Source organism: Trematomus bernacchii, unplaced genomic scaffold (genome assembly GCF_902827165.1).
Source record: "Trematomus bernacchii unplaced genomic scaffold, fTreBer1.1, whole genome shotgun sequence".
In the NCBI taxonomy this organism is placed as follows: Eukaryota; Metazoa; Chordata; class Actinopteri; order Perciformes; family Nototheniidae; genus Trematomus; species Trematomus bernacchii.
In genome coordinates, this window is record NW_022987705.1 from 5,223,536 (window position 1) to 5,243,135 (window position 19,600).

At 40.6% G+C, this 19,600-nt stretch overlaps 2 protein-coding genes across 3 annotated transcripts; one reads left to right on the plus strand and one right to left on the minus strand.

Moving 5' to 3' along the window:
- Positions 1 to 411: 411 nt before the first annotated feature.
- On the plus strand, positions 412 to 6,701 carry zgc:165604 (uncharacterized protein LOC792578 homolog). The gene is made up of 7 exons (XM_034140385.1): positions 412 to 534; positions 2,390 to 2,544; positions 3,282 to 3,348; positions 3,507 to 3,638; positions 4,481 to 4,636; positions 5,892 to 6,014; positions 6,359 to 6,701. The coding sequence occupies exons 1-7, from the start codon at positions 471 to 473 to the stop codon at positions 6,562 to 6,564; spliced, it is 903 nt and encodes a 300-aa protein (XP_033996276.1). The 5' UTR covers positions 412 to 470; the 3' UTR covers positions 6,565 to 6,701.
- Positions 6,702 to 7,693: 992 nt separating this feature from the next.
- Positions 7,694 to 19,278, minus strand: dpf2 (D4, zinc and double PHD fingers family 2). 2 transcript variants are annotated; one of them, XM_034140173.1, is made up of 12 exons: positions 19,225 to 19,256; positions 17,787 to 17,947; positions 17,010 to 17,117; positions 16,377 to 16,555; positions 15,556 to 15,648; positions 14,958 to 15,036; positions 14,033 to 14,074; positions 12,423 to 12,563; positions 12,179 to 12,310; positions 10,593 to 10,705; positions 10,429 to 10,510; positions 7,694 to 9,803 (listed from the first exon to the last, which is right to left on the minus strand). In XM_034140173.1, exons 1-12 carry the CDS (start codon positions 19,254 to 19,256, stop codon positions 9,736 to 9,738), a joined length of 1,230 nt encoding a protein of 409 aa, XP_033996064.1. In that variant the 3' UTR covers positions 7,694 to 9,735. The 2 variants fall into 2 exon arrangements, with proteins under 2 accessions (XP_033996064.1, XP_033996065.1); XM_034140174.1 differs by lacking the exon at positions 14,033 to 14,074 and having other exon boundaries at positions 9,726 to 9,803; positions 19,225 to 19,278.
- Between the last annotated feature and the right edge of the window lie 322 nt (positions 19,279 to 19,600).

Here is a 19,600-nt window from a genome sequence, read left to right on the forward strand (position 1 = left end):
AACAAGCAAGCCGCTATGTGGACCATGCACTCTACGTCCCCCTGCAGCATTATGGGCATTAGGCCTATTCATAGGTAATATTTACTATGAAACAGCTGCTGTAATTAATTTACATTTACCAATTAGCTTACAAGCTGACCCACTATACAGTAGCTCCCACTGCAGTCAGTCTGGGAATGTGCAGTAGGACGTGATAAAAAGTCCCTATCCGATAACTTCAGTTAGATTAGATTCCTTTTATTGTCACTACACAGAGTACAGCGAAATTCTGAGATAAAAATAGTTAGATAAACAGACACTGATGAGACACAGAATGAAGTGGGTGGGGGGGGGTGTTGCAGCGCTCAATAGATTTATCATGCATGCCTAGTTCTTTGGCAGCCAACTGGTACACACACACACACACACACACACACACACACACACACACACGGGGATAGAGGGCTGTCTCGCTGCGCTGGCTCTCAGCTATGGGCTCTTCTGGAAGATGGATGCTCTGGACTCTGTGTGTGTGTTTCAGCGCTCTGGAGAACGGTGAGTGTTGACTTATTCATACTTTCTTTAGTTTTGACACTAATTCAGAAGGACAAGATGAGATATATTGGTCCATTTTCTAAACACTGCTGCAGCTTCAAGTGTTTGAGGGTTGTGCTAAGTTACAGGAGTGACTGCTTTCTGTCTGTAACTCTTCACATGGATTTTGGAAGAAGTTTTTAAATTGTGTACTTCTTATTTTGTGCATTTTAGTGTACAGTAGACCCTCAGTAGGCTACTGGGGTTAAGGTGTTAAAAGTAGACCAGCATGTTTAAGCCTTTTAGCATTTAGACTTTTATGCCTAACTGTGAAGTTGCAGATTTTTTGGGATATACATACTAAAACTGATGCGTCCATCAACCTTATTATCTAATGGTTATGGTTGCATAATTGCACTCCTTTATTTTAAAATAAAAAACAAATAATGAGAAGCAGACCATTTTTAATATTGCCCTTAAGGGAAGTCACAATATTAGATTTTCCCAACTCGATTTGCACTATCGAAAGAATACACAATAACTAAATTATTGCAATATCTATTAGAAAAACCTGAATAATTATAATAATGCCATCAGTCCAATTCTTACTTAACCTTGTTTGTTGTGCATTTTGTCTCTTTTCCGGTGAACGAAACATTACAAAATACAAATGAACGGAGGTGAAGAGAGTTTGTAACCATAACTGTGTAAAAGTGCACAAAAAGAGGTCATGAAAAAAGTCCTTATCTCTGCCATCAATACAATGTTTACTTAAAATCACCAGCAGGGAGTAAGACAATATTATCATTTGTGGATTATTAACACAATATCAATATTCCTTGTTTTTCACATATTACAGATATTGTAAATACCGTTAGACCATGAAACCCCTATTGCTCTATTTTTAAATAGATCCTGTGTTTGTCACTGTTTTCATTTGAAAGGCTCACAGGCACTGTGTTTGTGTAAACTGGTGATCTACATACAGACAATGTCCTGAACTGACGGTGCGTTCAGGAACCGACCTGCTGAAGTGGGCTGTTGTTCCACTGGTTTGGCTCTCCATCAAATCTGTCAAGTGCAATTAACAACCTCATATGCACGCTGAATTCCCACACACACAAACACACAAAAGGCCTGGGGATGACAGAGAGAAGGGGGTGGGGGTCATTTCAGTAATGAAGGTGAGGGGGAGGAGCAGCTCAGTCTGCACGTCAACAGGGATAGGATAGTTCAATGCTGAACAAATTATAATGCAGTTTAAGCAATAACGCCTTACATGAAATGTCTACTGTACAATTTGAGTGAAATGCAGTACTTAGAATAGATCATCACTGAAGTCAAAGTAGAAACCTATGGACTTAAAATATTCCATTACATGTAATAGTCCTTAAGTAAAAGTAAAAAAGTATTACCATCAAAATGTACCTAAAGTACCAAAAGTACTTGTTCAGCACCGTGACCTATTTCAGAAAATATAGAGTAAAGATATGATCAGCTTATCAAAAGGGAAATAAGTTGTTATGGCTCTTTTATGGTATTATTTTATTATGGTTATTATATTTTCTTCTTTTTACCACTAACAAATACATGTAAGAGCATTTCAATGTTAAAGTCTATCAATTTAAGATACTTAATAAAATACACAGTTGATTATGAGTACAAAACTGCATCATGTAAGCACATCATGTGTCAGTATTTAATAAATATAGGGGAGTAAAAGTAAGCGATCTTGCTCTGGTATGAAATGGAAATATTCAAGTAAAGTAGAATAAGAGTAGATGTATTAATACAGTGCACCAGAGTTGGATTGACTTGTATGTTGTTGTTGTTGTTGTTGTTGTTGTGTCCTCTTCACACCTGTGGATGCCCTCAGCTGCTCTCAGGGTGACGATGAGGGAGTCCAGCCTGGAGGCGGTGCAGGGTGACGAGGTGCTGCTGCCCTGCTCCTTCTTCACCTCCAGCCCGCTCTCCAGACTCAACGTCATCTGGACTCTGGCCCCCTTCTCCAGTCCTGAGACCCCCAAACAGGTCTGAGTCTTAACATCAACACACACACACACGCACGCACACACGCACGCACGCACGCACACACACACACACACACACACACACACACACACACACACACACTCACACACACACATAGACACACACACACACACACACACACGCACGCACGCACGCACACACACATACACACACACACATACACACACACACACACGCACATACACACACACACACACACACACACACACACACACACACACACACACACACACACACACACACACATCGAGAGTTAGGAGGCTTACTTTAAAACTGTATTAAGTTACAATTACTAGTTACCTGTTCAAAAAAAGGTGATCTAATCTTAGTACAAAATAATTAAAGTAGTGTAATTATTATTACTTCCTGTTACTTTTGGATCACCTTAATATCAAATGCAATGCAAATAATTAGAGATAAAGAAAAGACAGAAAAAGAAATATCAATACTTATGTGTATTATGTAAGAAAACATAAAAATGTCCCTTTAGGAAATAAGAAACCAAGATATTTAGTATCAAATTTGTGTCGTCAGTGTTTTGTTTTTAGGGAAAGCTGCCTTTCACTAAGCAAACTCAGGCAGTGGATCAACACTGAAACACCGGACCACATATTACAGTTTAAAATAACATTTAGGAAACAACAATTGTTCAGTTTTAGTTGAATAAAATACAGAACATACGGGTTCACACTGAATGTGTCTGATCTCACTTGCAGGTGATTGTGTACGACCATGGTCAGGTGATCGAAGACCCCTCACTCATTGGCAGGGTGGGTTTTACAGGTAAGACCACTGAAAACCTCTCTTATCTGAATTGTGATGTTTGTGTTTTCACAAGGATAATACTCAAAATACTTATTTGGATTTTCACATGTTCATTTGAAATGTTTTAAGGATTCATAAAAACATTTAAGACATGATACAAATCTGACCGACTGCAGGTATCCCGTGGAGTGCAGACATCTCCCTGAATGACACCCTGATATCAGATGCTGGTATTTACCGCTGCATGGTCAACAACCCTCCAGAGACGGCAGATCCCGGCATCGGAGAGCTGGAGCTCAGCGTGCTGGGTGAGTGAGTCACAAACCCTCCAGTTAAAAGGCACATCTTTTTAGATTAGCTTTTTATTAGCAACCCCCACTTTAAATGTTCTGTTAGTCTTTATTATTTAACATAACATGTTATATGTTGCTGCATGTACAGGTCTGTAAAGTTCTTAACAAATAATCAGAGGGGAATTTCTTGTGGTTTATTTTTAACTTGTGATGTTTCATTTTGTAAAGCACTTTGAGCTGCATGTGTGTATGAAAAGTGCTATATAAATAAAGCTTTATTATTATTATTATATATTAGAAGAAAACACCACTTTTTTATGTACGTATTTTTTAAATTTGGATTTCCTATTGAGTATTTGTTATATTTGCATATCTGCCATTACCATTGAGGCTAAACAGGTCCACAAGCAAGTCGTTTTTAGTCGTGCTAGCAGCGTGGATCATTTCTCCACCACCGCCTGGACTGAAATACAATGTATTATAAAAATATAATTCCTCTTCCAACATTATGATTGATTGCCATGACATTTCGTACCCACATTCACGGTCTCCAGAGGATGAGTCCTAATAACTTTGGTGATTTGTTGACTCTAATAAAACCCATGGATTGTATATACAGTATAAAAAAAGTTGATGCAATGGGTTGGATGTTTTTCTCCTGGTTATCACTTCTCTAGTGTGCTTGATCTACTTACATATTCCTTTAATCAAATGCTTTGGTTTAAATACCTGCAAAACCTGAAATGTCTGTTAAGGTCATTCTCACAGCAAAGCATTGAAACACTGAACTCACATCTATCTGTAAGCGTTTCACTGTATCTCATACTTTGAAACTCATGTACTGATGTGTGTTGAAGCGCCCCCCTCGCTGCCTGTGTGCCAGTGGGACGGAGACATTGATGTGGGAGGAAGTGTCACGCTGTCCTGCTCCGTGGCCGAGGGCATCCCCACCCCAGAGATCCGCTGGGACAAACTGAATCCAGAGGAGATCGCACTACCCATCAACATGGACGGTCAGTAACACACACACACACACACACACACACACACACACACACACACACACACACACACACACACACACACACACACACACACACACACACACACACACACACACACACACACACACACACACACACACACACACACACACACACACAGGCAAGAGACCCATCATCATCACCTTGGAGGTCATTATTTTAATTTGACAGGATATTCAAGATCCCAAAGATAGCAAACACGGTATTCAGGGAATTCAATATACAATGGAATATTGCACGTGAGAACTCACAAGAGACTTTATTAGAAGAAGTATGGTTAAACTTTTTTTTTTAAATATGGAAAAGCTTGATTCTACATTTGATAATCCTCTGCTCTCCTGCACAAACACTTACAGCTTGGTCTGATAGCATACAAGTTGTAAAAAAAGATATAAATAGAAAATGTCAAAAGTAGATTACTGGCCCATAATATATTCTAATGTGTGTTACAAGTCTTCCAAAAAAAGTGAACTCAAGATCAACATGGGACTCCAGTACTTCAGCCCTGTTACAGCGTATTTGATTGACCTCCCGTGTCTAAAAGGTCAACATCTTTCAGACCATGCATCTCCAATTTCAATCACAGGACTTTAAAACATTGTTTTCAAGTCTCAAGCCAAGATAACCCCACTATGACATTATCAGGGTTATTTTACGAACACCTGTCAAAAATGGCTGAGAATAATCCAACTTTATGTTCAATTGCTGAACAGTTCCTTTGAGCTTGTGATGTGTAATCATTCACACCCTCTGCTGGATCACAACACTCCAGTTCTAAGGTTTTAATACTGTCTTCTTGTCAAAGAATTTACAAAGTGCTGCTGCTGGTTTATAAAGCACTGAATGGTTCAGAGCCAACACACATTTCTGATCTCCTGCTACATCCAGAACTCTCAGGTCTTCTGGGACGGGTCTGCTTTCTGACCCAGAGTCTGAACCAAACATGGAGAAGCAGCGTTCACTTATTATGCTCCAAACATCTGGAACTTTGAAACCTGATTTGTTACCGTCTTATTCTATTTGAGTTTGTTTTATATTATACTCCAGGCTTTTTGATGACTGTTTAAAATGTGTTTTGTGTTTCTGTTACACTGCATCTTAATGCTTTTAAGGTTTTTATTTTGTGTGACCTACCTATAGAACATCGTTGATTACACTCATACCTTCTTTCCTCTTCTCTTGTAAGTTCAACACTATTAAATTGAATGTCTCTGTCCTCTCTCAGGAGATCTGTCCGGCTCCGTCCAGATCGTCAACGTGTCCTCTCAGACGTCCGGCCTGTATCGCTGCTCTGCCGCTAACCACCTGGGGACAGAGAACTGCTACGTCAACCTGTCCATCTACACCCGTAAGAGCCTCTCTGTTCCCCCATGATGCTCTCTGCCTGTCTCTACTGAAGCCTTCCTGTTGTCATCTTGCAATATACACATTTATGTAAATAGTTATCACCGCAATAAACCGTATTTAATTTGGTCTTAATTTACATTATTTAATTTCATATTCTGTTCACATGTATATAGACTTTTTGCACTACTTTTTATTTTTGTATTTTATTATATATGTTGTATTGTTGGAGGAGCTCAGGTCAGAAGAATGTCATTGCCATTTCTACACTGTAGCTTTGAGCGTATGACAATAAAACCTTTAGATTTGGATTTGAGTGATTTGATGAGGTTCTGTCCCCGTCTTCAGCCCCGGTCAGTCCCTCGGGCGTCCTGCAGGCGGTGCTGCTGACCCTGTCCATGAGCCTGGTGCTGCTGGCGCTGATGGTGCTGGTTCTGTGGCTCCATCGGACCGGACAGGACGGGAGGTGGAGGGAGAGGAAGGAGGAGGAGGAGGAGGAGTCTTACAATGAGATACGGTACACTCCGTCCCTGATGAAGCGCTCCTTTGTTTGATTTTTCAACAACCACAGAAATTAAAGAAAGAGAGGAAATACAAATGCTGCAACTTGAACAAAGGACTCATCTGGATAATGGATTTTTTTTAACCAGTAATATAACTGTATCGACTGAAGAGCATCACATCTTTTTAAATAAACACTCCAAGTTTCGATGAAGTGTTGTATATTTTTTCAGTTATATTATAATTAATCAAGAAATGCACCTTAAAGGTGAGGTAGGTAAGTTTGAGAAACCGGCTCGAGATACACTTTTTGTTATATTCCATGGAATGCTCTTAACATCCCGATAGCAATGAATATCTTAAGTGCTTTGACAAAAAATCCATAAAGAAATGTCATCTGTGGAAGCCTTAGTACCTGTAAAAAGCATGACCAATCATTTTAGCCGGCCCGGCTAAAATGACTGGATGGCCTACCTGCCTGTCAGCCTTCCATCTGTGCACAAACTTATCTCGTGCCCTCATTGGTCATGTGCGCGTTCGTGTGTGTTGGAGGAGGGGCTCTGTAAGGAAGTGGCAGATTTTCTCCGGCTGTGTATTTTCAAATTCTAGCGATCTCGAGCTGGTTTCTCCAAAATTACCTACCCCACCTTTAAGGCAAGCCTCCATTTCACTTATGGTATCTTACACTAACCCTTATAACCATTATAAGCTCTTCCATCAAACAAACCTTTCCTTTAATTTGTCAAACCAAGTAGGACAAACCGGTTTTTATTGGATTTTTTAACTTCTATTTTATACAAATAAATTGATGACATTTCATTAGCTTCCATGTCATGTGACCAAAGACCCCCGGTCCAATGCTGCATTATTTGCAGTCACTGGGTCCATAGACATGGAATCTATTGAAATAAATCAAGACTTCTCAATTTAAAAAAGCTGTTTTTTTCATACAGATATTCTCGTAAAATACAGAAGGCACTCAAATGAAATATAAACAGGTGTGTCCTATCGCCCACATATATTGCTGCAGTGATGTGTTATTGACACAAAATAGAAAAGTGATGATGCAGTTGATTCAAATTCAGAACACAATTTAATGTAGTGTTATTGTAAGACTGGTCTTTATTATAACAACCTATCGTTATTTTCTCAAAATGCTCAATGAGGAAGACAGAATCTCAGCAGGTTATAGTGCCTAGTTTTTTATTTCCTGAAAACAAATATCGTACAATAAAACATTCTACCACAATCCAAATGAAAGTCCATCAAATAGAGAATTCACCTGCCATGTAAACCTGTGATCCTTAAAACATAAACAATTATCTTCCAAGACTTGAAACCATAATCTTTTTACAAATGACTTGTTTAGGGCTTTTCCTCCGAGTGCAACCTAGAAGGTGGATACTAACAGTGTCCATCATTTCTTCAAGGGCTCTATTATGCACATTTTCAGGTGCATATTTGTATGTTGTTCCTCTACTGTGACATGTTTACAAGCTTTAATGTTCGAAAAGGTCACCGTCTGTAGGTCTGGAGGGATCTGGAGGGATCAAAGTGATTTTAGCCTTTCAGTTTAACACACCACAGGAAAAGGGAAAACCCCCAAAATCATAATTCTTTCTGTTGAAGGCGCAGCTCCACAATTAGTCTCTTAAATCACATTACAGGTTTCGCTTCTTGTTTCGAGTTTTGGAAGAGAGCTGAGGATCACAGGAATAACTAGAGAGCAAATTCCACTTCCCAACATATCCCCATCAGGTACTCAAATATGATCCATTAATACAAAAACAACCAGCCAAATATTCTAGTAGCCACTGTCTCTAAATAAGTAAAAATAAACCAAGATATATGCATGTAATGTTTTAAGTATTGTTAGTTGGCTATTGAAACAACATGATAGCGTGGTTAGTTTATATTACACCGCTCACCAACACCTTTGCAGAGCTAACGCTATGCAGAATATGAAGTGCAGACGATACTGAGCATGCCCTTGTTTACCTGTAGAATACGCAGTTATAGAAGCAGACACATCCCTCTGCCTTTGACCCATCTCAACAGCATGTTTCCCCCCTTTAAATACTGTTTCTGTTTGAGGTAAAGTAAGCAGACCATTGCATAATAAAACTATGGAAGCAGTAACAAATGGAGCCAATTCTCCAAACTTCTATAGAAATTATAATCAAATTTTTTACAATATAGAGCCTTCCATATTTGTAGCATTTTACTGAGAAAGAAGTATCACATAACCCGACTCTGCCATTCATCCCAGCATCCTACAGGAGCTTTTATATTGCTTTAACATTTCCAGCCATCTACAAGTCTTCAATTACAATGAAATAATCTAGTGGCGTCACAGCATCAACAGATATGGTGCGTGGCGAGCAAACTGCTAAAACACAGCGACAAAGGCTTTTTCTAAATCCCTTTATCTGGCTGATAACGCAAGAAGGATTGTTGATTTGACCGGAGTAATAATTCAAATATCAGAGGACGAGAGGGAAAGCCTACAGTTTTGTCAAAAAGGCCCCAAAGCCTGAATAAAACATGCTAAATGTCCTCATGCATCCTCTAACGTCCCTGGAGACCCTCAGCCTTTGGAGACACTTTGACATGTCAGGGTTTGTGTTTATACTTCCTGATTTGTTTCTGTGTGGCAGGAGACGGAAAATCATTTACAGCCGATCCCTTTGACTCCATCGAGAGAACCACCAAATATCAGCAGTGCCATAAAAAACATGGATATTTCCATAATGATGAAATGGGCACGAATAAAAAGACCATTACATAACCATTCTTTTTTCTCTCCAATTAGTACATACTTAACACTATTATATACCATAGAAATATATAAATATTATAAAATCTTCTGCGTTACGATGACCAAGCACTGGCATGCTACTTGATTCCAACAAGCTCTATATTAGCAACTGTGTGTGGGTGAATGTGTACAAAAACAGATTTATGTGTTTTCTGCTGAGATTCAGTACTGCTCAAATTGGCTATGTGGCAAAGAGGTGAAAATAAAAACCGTGGGGGATTAATCTGAGCTTGGAACTGTGTAACAGTCATATCTGAAGCTAAGGGAGGGCAGTTTGTTTGGGATACTTCCCCTTTCACAACGTATTGTCTGTTCTGAACTCTCCCTCCGAGCTCAGCTGGGCAGAGGAGTTTCTCATCGATGTTGAAAGGCGAAGCGTTCTGCTGCGCGGGGGGGGGGGGGGGCATCACACGTTCTGGTATATGGACGCCTTGTCTTTCAGAAGGTCCAGACACAGATGACAGCTCCAGCTCCCTGAGGGACACACAGTTCAGAGAAAATCTGTGAGTGTCTCAGACGAACGTGCTTCAGAAACACAATCAGGTTTAATGCCAGGTAGGAAATAAGGTGTAAGACGGGATAAAGAAATAGAACGATTATATGGATTTACATGGATTATAAATATATAAAAATACCGTTAAAGTAAGACATAAAACAGTATATTGTATTTTAAAAGAGGTAGTGTTATACCGAAATGACTACAAACTACATCCCTGTCACTAAGGACCCTTATAGGATCCTTTGTGCCTGTAGCCATCAGGCTGCACAACAAGGGGTCAACAATGTGACACAAATACTGGACATAAAATACACATTGTTTTCACACACACACGTAAATAATATGTACACATGACCAAATATGTATATATGTTCATTTTCATTCATTTCTTATTTTATAGTTATTTACCATTTTTAATTTGTATCTTTGATTTTATCCTTAATTTAATGAATCAGTGCTGTCCCGTTTTTCAAATCTTACCCTGTTGCTGTTAAACTACTGAATTTCCCCACGGGGATTAATAAAGGTGCATCTTATCTTATCGTATTGATGCCCCTGGCTCAGTAATGACATTGTGTTGTTGCCGTGTGGTGAACTTACCCTCTGGAGGTTCAGCCATGGGGGGGTTGATGCAGTACATGTGGTAACCTCTGTCACAGTCATCACAGAACAGAAGCTGATCCTGGGAACAAAACAAGAACATTACACACATCAGACCTCAGCACTGTGTAACACACACCATAACTGAATGCAAGTAAACCCACGTCGTTCTCCGAGGTGCCGCACACGTTGCAGCACTTGCACTCGATGCACTGCCAGCGGTACGTCTTCACAGCGGCCATCATGACGGGGGTGAACTGCAGGCAGGACGGGTGGCCTGAGGGAACACGATGGTTTATTACTTTAAGGCAAAGACTGCGATTCTTTCAGCTGCATATATTTAAAGGTCCCCTATTATACTGTCTTTCATCAATATATTATAGGTCTCAGATAAATACAAAACATGTCTCTGAAGGGTTTGGCTCCAAACACCAATCAGATCATTGCAGCATCCCATAATCCCCTCTGTTTCAGCCCTGTTTCAAAAGTGCTGATTCTCTGTCTGTTACTTTAGATGAAAATAAGGAGCCCCTCCCCACGCCCCTCTGAGAGATATTTGGTTAAAAAGAACACAATGGTGCTCTAGGAGGAGACTCAGGTGATAAGGTGGGGGGGGGGGGGGGGGGGGGGGGGGTTACCTTGGTTGGTGATTGGCTAATGGTTACACAAGCCGAAAAATCGCTATGACATCATAAAGTGGCCAAAATCTGATCAGCTCATTTTCAGACAGGTTTTTATATAAATGGATCAGGACAAAAAGAGAGAGAATCTTTGTTCCTGAAACTTTCAGAGTCTCTTTACACAGAGGGGACACAAGTTGATGTAGAAGAGACATGAAGAAGAGGGGACACATGGTGATGTAGAAGAGACATGAAGAAGAGGGGACACATGTTGATGTAGAAGAGACATGAAGAAGAGGGGACACATGTTGATGTAGAAGAGACATGAAGAAGAGGGGACACGTGTTGATGTAGAAGAGACATGAAGAAGAGGGGACACGTGTTGATGTAGAAGAGACATGAAGAAGAGGGGACACATGGTGATGTAGAAGAGACATGAAGAAGAGGGGACACATCTTGATGTAGAAGAGACATGAAGAAGAGGGGACACATGGTGATGTAGAAGAGACATGAAGAAGAGGGGACACATGTTGATGTAGAAGAGACATGAAGAAGAGGGGACACATGTTGATGTAGAAGAGACATGAAGAAGAGGGGACACGTGTTGATGTAGAAGAGACATGAAGAAGAGGGGACACGTGTTGATGTAGAAGAGACATGAAGAAGAGGGGACACATGGTGATGTAGAAGAGACATGAAGAAGAGGGGACACATCTTGATGTAGAAGAGACATGAAGAAGAGGGGACACATGTTGATGTAGAAGAGACATGAAGAAGAGGGGACACATGTTGATGTAGAAGAGACATGAAGAAGAGGGGACACGTGTTGATGTAGAAGAGACATGAAGAAGAGGGGACACATGGTGATGTAGAAGAGACATGAAGAAGAGGGGACACATGTTGATGTAGAAGAGACATGAAGAAGAGGGGACACATGTTGATGTAGAAGAGACATGGAGAAGAGGGGACACATGTTGATGTAGAAGAGACATGAAGAAGAGGGGACACATGTTGATGTAGAAGAGACATGAACAAGTGGATTTTGCATGATAGGTGAGCTTTAAGGTGACTGCTACTCTTTGAGCTGCATATATTAAACGTTTTCTTCTCCACCCTCCACTCTAACGCACCTGAGCGTCCGCAGTCGGAGCAGGAAACCAGCTCCTCTGATTGGCCGGTCTTGTGGTTGGTTTTGGAGTCTCCCAGGCAGAAATCACAGTATTTATTAGGCAATGCAATACCATCTGGACCTTTCTTGGCAGCTGAGAAATAGGATGAAAGAGTGCATCAGTGTTCAGCTTCTCTAAAGTCCAGCTTTACTTTGAACCTGTCAATCTAAAAAGGAAAATCTGAACTCTCTGAACGATCTCTTACTTTTGGGATCATTGGGCAGCAGCTGAGTGGGCTCACTGATCTCCATCTCCTCCTTCTCTTCCTCACCCTCCTCCTCGGCCAGGTGGGAGTGGGCGTAGTGGTAGCTCAGGCCGGGACGGTTCTTGTAGCGCTTCCCACAGACTGCCACCAAAACCAGAAAAAAACACATGTATGAAAACAAAGAATACACGAGTTAAGTCCACGAGTCTATGCAGTACGAAGACAGTAGTGAACAGGGGGGGGGGGGGACTCAGGGGGTATTACTTCTGATCAGAAGATATTAAAAGGACAGTTGAGAGTAACATAAATACTTTCCACCATTGTATAATTCTATTGTCCAGATTGTTGTATTTTAATAGCTGTCCTTTACGATGATACACTCATTTGAGCGGCCTTTTTAGATCATTTAGTAAATGAAATAGCAACTGTTCAGAAGTAGGATATCCATAACCGTCAAAAGGTTTCATTTTACAAGGATTTTACACTTCAAATTCTATTTACAGTGTTTGGGACAGGAGGGAGGTCACATAAAAACCCAGAGAGTTTAGGTGGTATCCTACTTTATGTTCAATAAATGGATCAATAAGCAATGACATTAGAGAGAAAGGTCAAGCAGTTGAATATGAAGAACATGATCTGATGCAATGACGGCATCAGACACCACCTCCTCTTGTCTGGAACTGTGACATGTATTTAATAAAATCATTGAGATAACATCTGAGCCACTGAAAGCAACACGCATCTGCAATCATTTTCTTACTTCTTCAATTTAAGAGCAGAACTCTGCAGCGTTTAACAAATGACTCCTTGTAATGGGTCACATTAATAATCATAGCAACGTGGGGCTAACGGGAAAATATGTGTAATGTTTCAGATCTGAATTTAGTCCGATATGAATCTGTGGGGTACGAGGTGCCGGTGTGATTGCTTAAGGATTATTCTTTGACATCATGAAGGACAAAGATGCTACTGTGTGCCGCCATCATCACAGGCAGTGTGTGTGTGAGGTTTGTCAGGAGTGTGAGGGTTGTCATAAGATGACGCCCAACGACAAAGCACTTCTGCTTTCACTTCCATACTTTCTCTAATTTTCACTTCCCTTAAAGGCTCATGGCCCTTTCTTTGTACAGAGCATTTTAGTGAAGTTGCTCAAGACGCACAGTTAGTCACATGCCAAGTTATTGTGTGCATACAGACTCGATTCAAAACAAAAGGCAGCACATGGAACGTGAATGAGACTGTGCCGTGTGCAAAGGTGGAGCAGAGGAATGAAGGAACAAGGAGATTGAGATTCAGTCAAATTGAACAAACCAAAAGACACAGAGATGAAAATAAAAAGCTTCTTATCTTAATCTGTGGGGCATTCAGGTCCAGATTAAAAAAAGGGACAAATGACTTTTTGTGGGACACAGCTTATATGTTGTAAGGTGAAAGGGCCAGACTACAGTTGAGACATACATAACATGATTTTGATCACATTCATTTAACTGTGCAAAACAACACATCTAGCCGAGGAACTGAACCACACATCTACTTGGACATCAAATAAGAACAGGCAGTGAGGACAAAAGACAAGGCAGACAGGAGTAAAAGGAACGAGAGAAGTATACCTCTTTCAGAAGGTTTTGAAATATGCTTTTGTTTGATAGTGTCTGAAAGAGAGAAGAGAAGGAGAAGAGACACAGACAAGAGACTCAGAGGACTAAGATCAGAGACACTCAGAGGGTCACAGTCAGCAGCTGGAAGGGGAAAGGCTTTACAAGAACAACACATCAAGCTGTACAGATGCATAGTCTGACAACACCAACGAACTGAGGGGAACATTTCCCCCCAGAAAGTGGAGACATTTGAAAAGCCTGGCTAAGAAATCAAACTAGAAATGTTTGATATAATGACAAACAAATCAATACAGCCGAGCACAAAGTAGCTTTTCTAAATACAGTAACACCTCTTATAGTGACTATATCTGTCAAACTGATCACTATTAATCCCTCTCTTTCTACTAAGCATTCTGTTATCTGCCTGTTTCTTGTATCACACTTTGGTATATACTTATTTGTTACGTATTTATTTGTTTAAAATGTGCTCTAAAATAAACTTCAGTTACTAATCTACATCCAATTACCTGGTGATTATGAAGGATTTTCCTTTATTTCACGTGCAGATTTTGACCTGATTGGCATTAGTTAAATATATGAATTAAAATATAAAGTGATTAAACGGTAAGTGCCATTATATAAATATATACTACATTATATATAGGCCTGAAAATAAATGTTAGACTTTCAATGCCTTATAATAACAAATATAAACATATTTGTATATACACATTTTACTATATTTTTGTACGGTAAAGATTCTGTCGCAGGATTTAAGTTGATCACTGTAACCATTATTAGTGGTTTCCAATGTACCAGATTTAGCAGGAATAAGATGTACAAGAAGACAGAGGACTAAAAGAAGAGCGATTAAGAACGAGAGAAAATTTTGATTGATTAAACATCTGCAGTCTCTACTCTCCCCGTCAGGACTCACTGTCACAGGCGAATGGTTTGTCCCGGTCCTCCAGCGCCGCCGTGTCCAGCTTCTTCCTGCTCCCCCCCACTCCTCGACCCTGAGGACACCACATCATTAGAGACACGGACGGACACACGGACGCGCGCGCGCACACACACACGGGCGCACACACACACGCGCACACACACACGGGCACACACACACACACACACACACACACACACACACACACACACACACACACACACACACACACACACACACACACACACACACACACACACACACACACACACACCACACACACACACACACACACACACACACACACACACACACACACACACACCACACACACACACACACACACACACACACACACACACCATCACCACACACACACACACACACACACACCACACACACACACACACACACACACACACCACACACACACAACACACACACACACACCACACACACACACACACACACACACACACACACACACACACACACACACACACACACACACACACACACACACACACACCACACACACACACACACAACACACACACACACACACACACACACACACACACACTTTATGTACCTTCCCCTTCCCTTTGCCTCTTCTTTTAGGCGTGTCTTCCTCATAGTCTTCATCCTCCAGGTCATCCAGGAAGTCATCTGGCTCCAGGACTTTCTGTGTTGAAGCAATGAGAAAATGAGAAAATTAAACAACAGATTAAGTAGTTTATATACTGTTGAAATGACATTGTTATGCCTGATTACATTTGAAGATAACTACCCTGGCCAAAATAATATTTGAATCCTAACTTTTAAACTATTGTGTGTTTGTTATCCCCTTTCCTGCCGGATCAACCAGCAAACAATAAGATAGAAAGACGATAAAAGATTGATCTCTCTTGTCTGTGCTTCACCTTTCATTCTTAAACACAAATGGGGCGAAGCCTGCTTGCTAGTTCAGGCAGTCAACTCGAGCACCAATGATACATTAACACGTGACGCACCTCGTCCCTCTTACAACCAACCAAACACATTCTCCTAAACATGCCGCTCTATTTAAGCTGCCAGGTCTTCCTGCCTCTGCCTCGCTATGCTGCTGCTGCCACTGCTGTGTTCACTTGCTATTGCTATGTTCATGTTCCTGCTGCTGTGTTTCATGTTGCTGCTGCTCGCCTGCCCCACCACCACCCCAGCTTCCACCCCAGCTTCCACCTGTAGGCTCGGGGGATAGTTATCTAATCATCACTCAATGTTCTTTGTAAATCTGTGGAGTGATGAGGCCCGAGTCTAGACGCCAAACTCAAACTATATGCTGCTTCTAATAAACATATTAAGAAACACGTGAGTTGTCTGACTGAACTACCCTTATCCAAGCTAAATGTTCTTCATGCTGAAAATAACAACCTTTCTGATGCGCGCCGAGGGGTTCAGGCCTCCGGTGTAGTCAGACTGGTTCGAGTCCTCCTCGGACCCTCGCAGCTCGGAGGTCGCTCGTTTCTCCACGGACTCGCCCTTCAGCAGCGCCTCCAGGCTGCTGCCGTCCGCTGACAGCAGAGCGTCCTTCTTCAGTCCTACATCCACCTCTATGAATAAACGACACAAGAGTTAAAACACTAGCACACAAGCAAAACATATTAGAATCACCAGGAAGTGATTTAATATAGTAAAAGCTTTCAATAGCGCAGTCACAATATTAGAGCTTTGGTGGAAGTCAAATACATCTTAAAATGTGTTTATTGTATATTTTGTAGTTTTGGCAAATAGATTACAGTCATTTGTGTAGGAAGGTGGTGTCCAGCCATAACTGTTAGAAGTTATCCAAGAGGCGCTGGATTATTTACACAATAATATTATAAGTGTAACAATAACATGATATCAATAGTTTTTTTAATTGTCAATACCTGTATATCGCAGGATTAAACAGTGTGAAAGCTTGCAGCTATTCCTAAATGCCTGGAAAACATAGCCGTTTATAGAACTTTTTCTTAAGGTTTGACATGATTAAGTGAGGATGGGGCGAGCTGAGAGATGTGGTACCTGACTTGACGGATGGTAAGATAAGCCGGGGATCCTCTGGAGGATGAGATCGACGTTTCTTCCTCCACCTCCTGGACGGGTAGGTGTAGAGCTGCCCCGGAGCCACGCCTGAGGGACATCAGAGCACATTCATAACACTGAACCTATTCCAGTACAGAAGCTGGTCATTTTCTGGGCAAACAGAGAGTTGGTTTGGATAATTAGCATTCTCATTTGAAGCTGAGAGGAGCTGGAAGCTTGATTTAATTACACTCAATGTTTTATGTTCAATATTAAACATTTTCTCCCATCAAAACATATTGACTTTCCTTATATTCTGTATTTGTTTCTTCTTTTGGTTGGTCTGGGTTTTGATCCTTCTGTTGTTTTTAAGCTAGTTGTTAAAAGTATTTAAAACATATTAAAGAAAAAGAAGGAAGGTGAAATGAAAAAATGCAAAGAAGCCATTTTTATGCTCAGTTAAGATGAAACTCTCCATCTTAGCCATTTTTAACAACATACGTTTAAATCAAGTGAAAACAATAGCAACATTGCCCTTGTCGTTAGTAATGATTGGTTGTCGAGTAGCAGAAAAATAACTGGTATAAAAATCCAAATTATGCATCCCTACTTTCAGCCATTCAGTAAATCTCTGAAAAACACTTTGATTATTTATGTTCCTAAAAAGATCCTTCAGTTTCAACATTGGACTAAAAAAATCCAACTAAAAAAAACTAGATGTAAAATCTGCAGGGATGCGTAGAGTACATTTTGTGGCGCACTACATGTTTGCCTCACCTGGTCCTCGGTGTCTCTTCTCCATCCAGATGTAGCAGTTGCTCTGCGCCACGCCGGTCTGAGAGTCGAGGAACGGCATCCGGACGCTCCTCTCAGCGCACAGCCTGGCGTTGTAGTTGTGACATTGCTCCATGGCGTCTCTGTAGTACTGCTCCCCCATCCTAACCCCACAAACCAGGGACAGATGCTTGATATTCATAGGTAAAACACAACAATCAGTGCAGTTTTACTTCAAACTTGTGGACCTCTCTGTGTGTTTAGTTAAGCCTGTTGTCTTGTTCTGCTGTGCTGCCTTCAACCTTAGAAAAGCTGCTCACTCACAGGACTACTGTGTCTTTGTACTTCAGGCTAAATCGTTAGTGAGAGCAACAGCAGGTGCTCTTTTGTTGGTACATCAACAACAGAGAGTCTGGTAGTCAGCACAGTCACAAGGGTGCAGTGTTCTCAACATACTGTAAATATACTCAAAGAGTGCCTGGAGCCTTTACCCTTTGAGGAAAGCTAAGGGCGGCTTCTCTTTCAAGAAAGACAAACAGGCTGATGTAATAGCAGATATAAACATGTATTTATAATAGAACAACTACAATGAAAATATGAGAAAGATACAATAAAATGTATTATAACTTATAATCAGAATCGGTTTTATTACAAAGTAGGTTTACACATACGAGGATCGAAGATAAATCAGTGGAGTAAAGTAACTAAGTACATTTACTCAAGTACTGTACTTAAGTACAATTTTGAGATACTTTACATTAGTTTTTCCATTTTATGCTGCTTTGAACTTTTACTCCACTACAATTATGTTTAGCTAGCTGCACCTTTACCAGCTTTGATAACACTTTAATGCAGGAACAACTTATAATGAAAACATATTATTCTGAAATGGCTAATTTGCATAATGAGTATTTAGATTTTTGGTTTTGATGCGAACACTTTTCTACTTGTACTTGAGAAACATTTTGAATACGGTACTTTTACTTGTAACATAGTATTTCTACACTCTTGTACTTCTACTTAAGTACAATGCCTGAGTACTTCTACTTCTACTTAAGTACAAGACCTGAGTACTTCTCCCACCACTGTTTAAGGCCAGTCTTTAATTAATGTTGAAGTATTTACTCCTATAAACGCAGTTAGCGCGAGACCTACCGTTAGCTGGACTCAACTGACGATAGAGAAACACACAACAGGTAACTCTGATAGCTCTAACTGTCAAATCAAATGAGTTTTAACTAGACAGACTCGTGTGTTTCAGAAACGTCATGTCTGCTAACTAACAGGATATGAACACACACGACGCTCTGACGTTGGCTAACCTTACTAAATCAGTGGTAAATGTTGCTAAGCTAGCGACACAGTAACTATATGAACATACTGTCATGTCATAATGACAAATAGCCAGGTGTAAAGGTGTGTAAATAAGTCCGACACTTACAGTTTGACAACATTCTCAACAACAGCTGCCATCTTGCTTTAATACACGGGGAAGTGACCGCGGGGAATGTGTGCCCTCCGTCAGGACTTGTAGGAGCAGGAACACACAGCGCCACCTACTGGTAGTTTAAATAACCACATGTAGAAGAGATCACTGCGGCCTTTTTTAAATATTACAGTTATATTCAGGATTGGGGAGTAAGTTTTTCATTTAATTTCAAACCTTTATTTATCCAGGTGTATCCCTTGAGATCATTGATCTCTTTTTCAAGGGAGACCTGCTACTGTACCAGTCATTACGCCATCATCCCTGACCTCATCCTGCAGATGCATCAGAGATGTGTCCACATTCATACACCCCTACTGCAAGAACTCCC

What these genes read in the sequence shown, in the direction of transcription:
- zgc:165604 (XM_034140385.1), top strand. Translation starts at nt 471, where the DNA reads ATGGGCTCTTCTGGAAGATGGATGCTCTGGACTCTGTGTGTGTGTTTC. An exon ending in GCTGGAGCTCAGCGTGCTGG is followed by an intron (nt 3,639 to 4,480) that starts GTGAGTGAGTCA and finishes TGTGTGTTGAAG; the next exon opens with CGCCCCCCTCGCTGCCTGTG. An exon ending in ACTACCCATCAACATGGACG is followed by an intron (nt 4,637 to 5,891) that starts GTCAGTAACACA and finishes GTCCTCTCTCAG; the next exon opens with GAGATCTGTCCGGCTCCGTC.
- dpf2 (XM_034140173.1), bottom strand. Translation starts at nt 19,256, where the DNA reads ATGGCAGCTGTTGTTGAGAATGTTGTCAAACT. An exon ending in CTTACCATCCGTCAAGTCAG is followed by an intron (nt 16,556 to 17,009) that starts GTACCACATCTC and finishes GTTTATTCATAG; the next exon opens with AGGTGGATGTAGGACTGAAG. An exon ending in CAAACCATTCGCCTGTGACA is followed by an intron (nt 14,075 to 14,957) that starts GTGAGTCCTGAC and finishes TCTCTCTTTCAG; the next exon opens with ACACTATCAAACAAAAGCAT.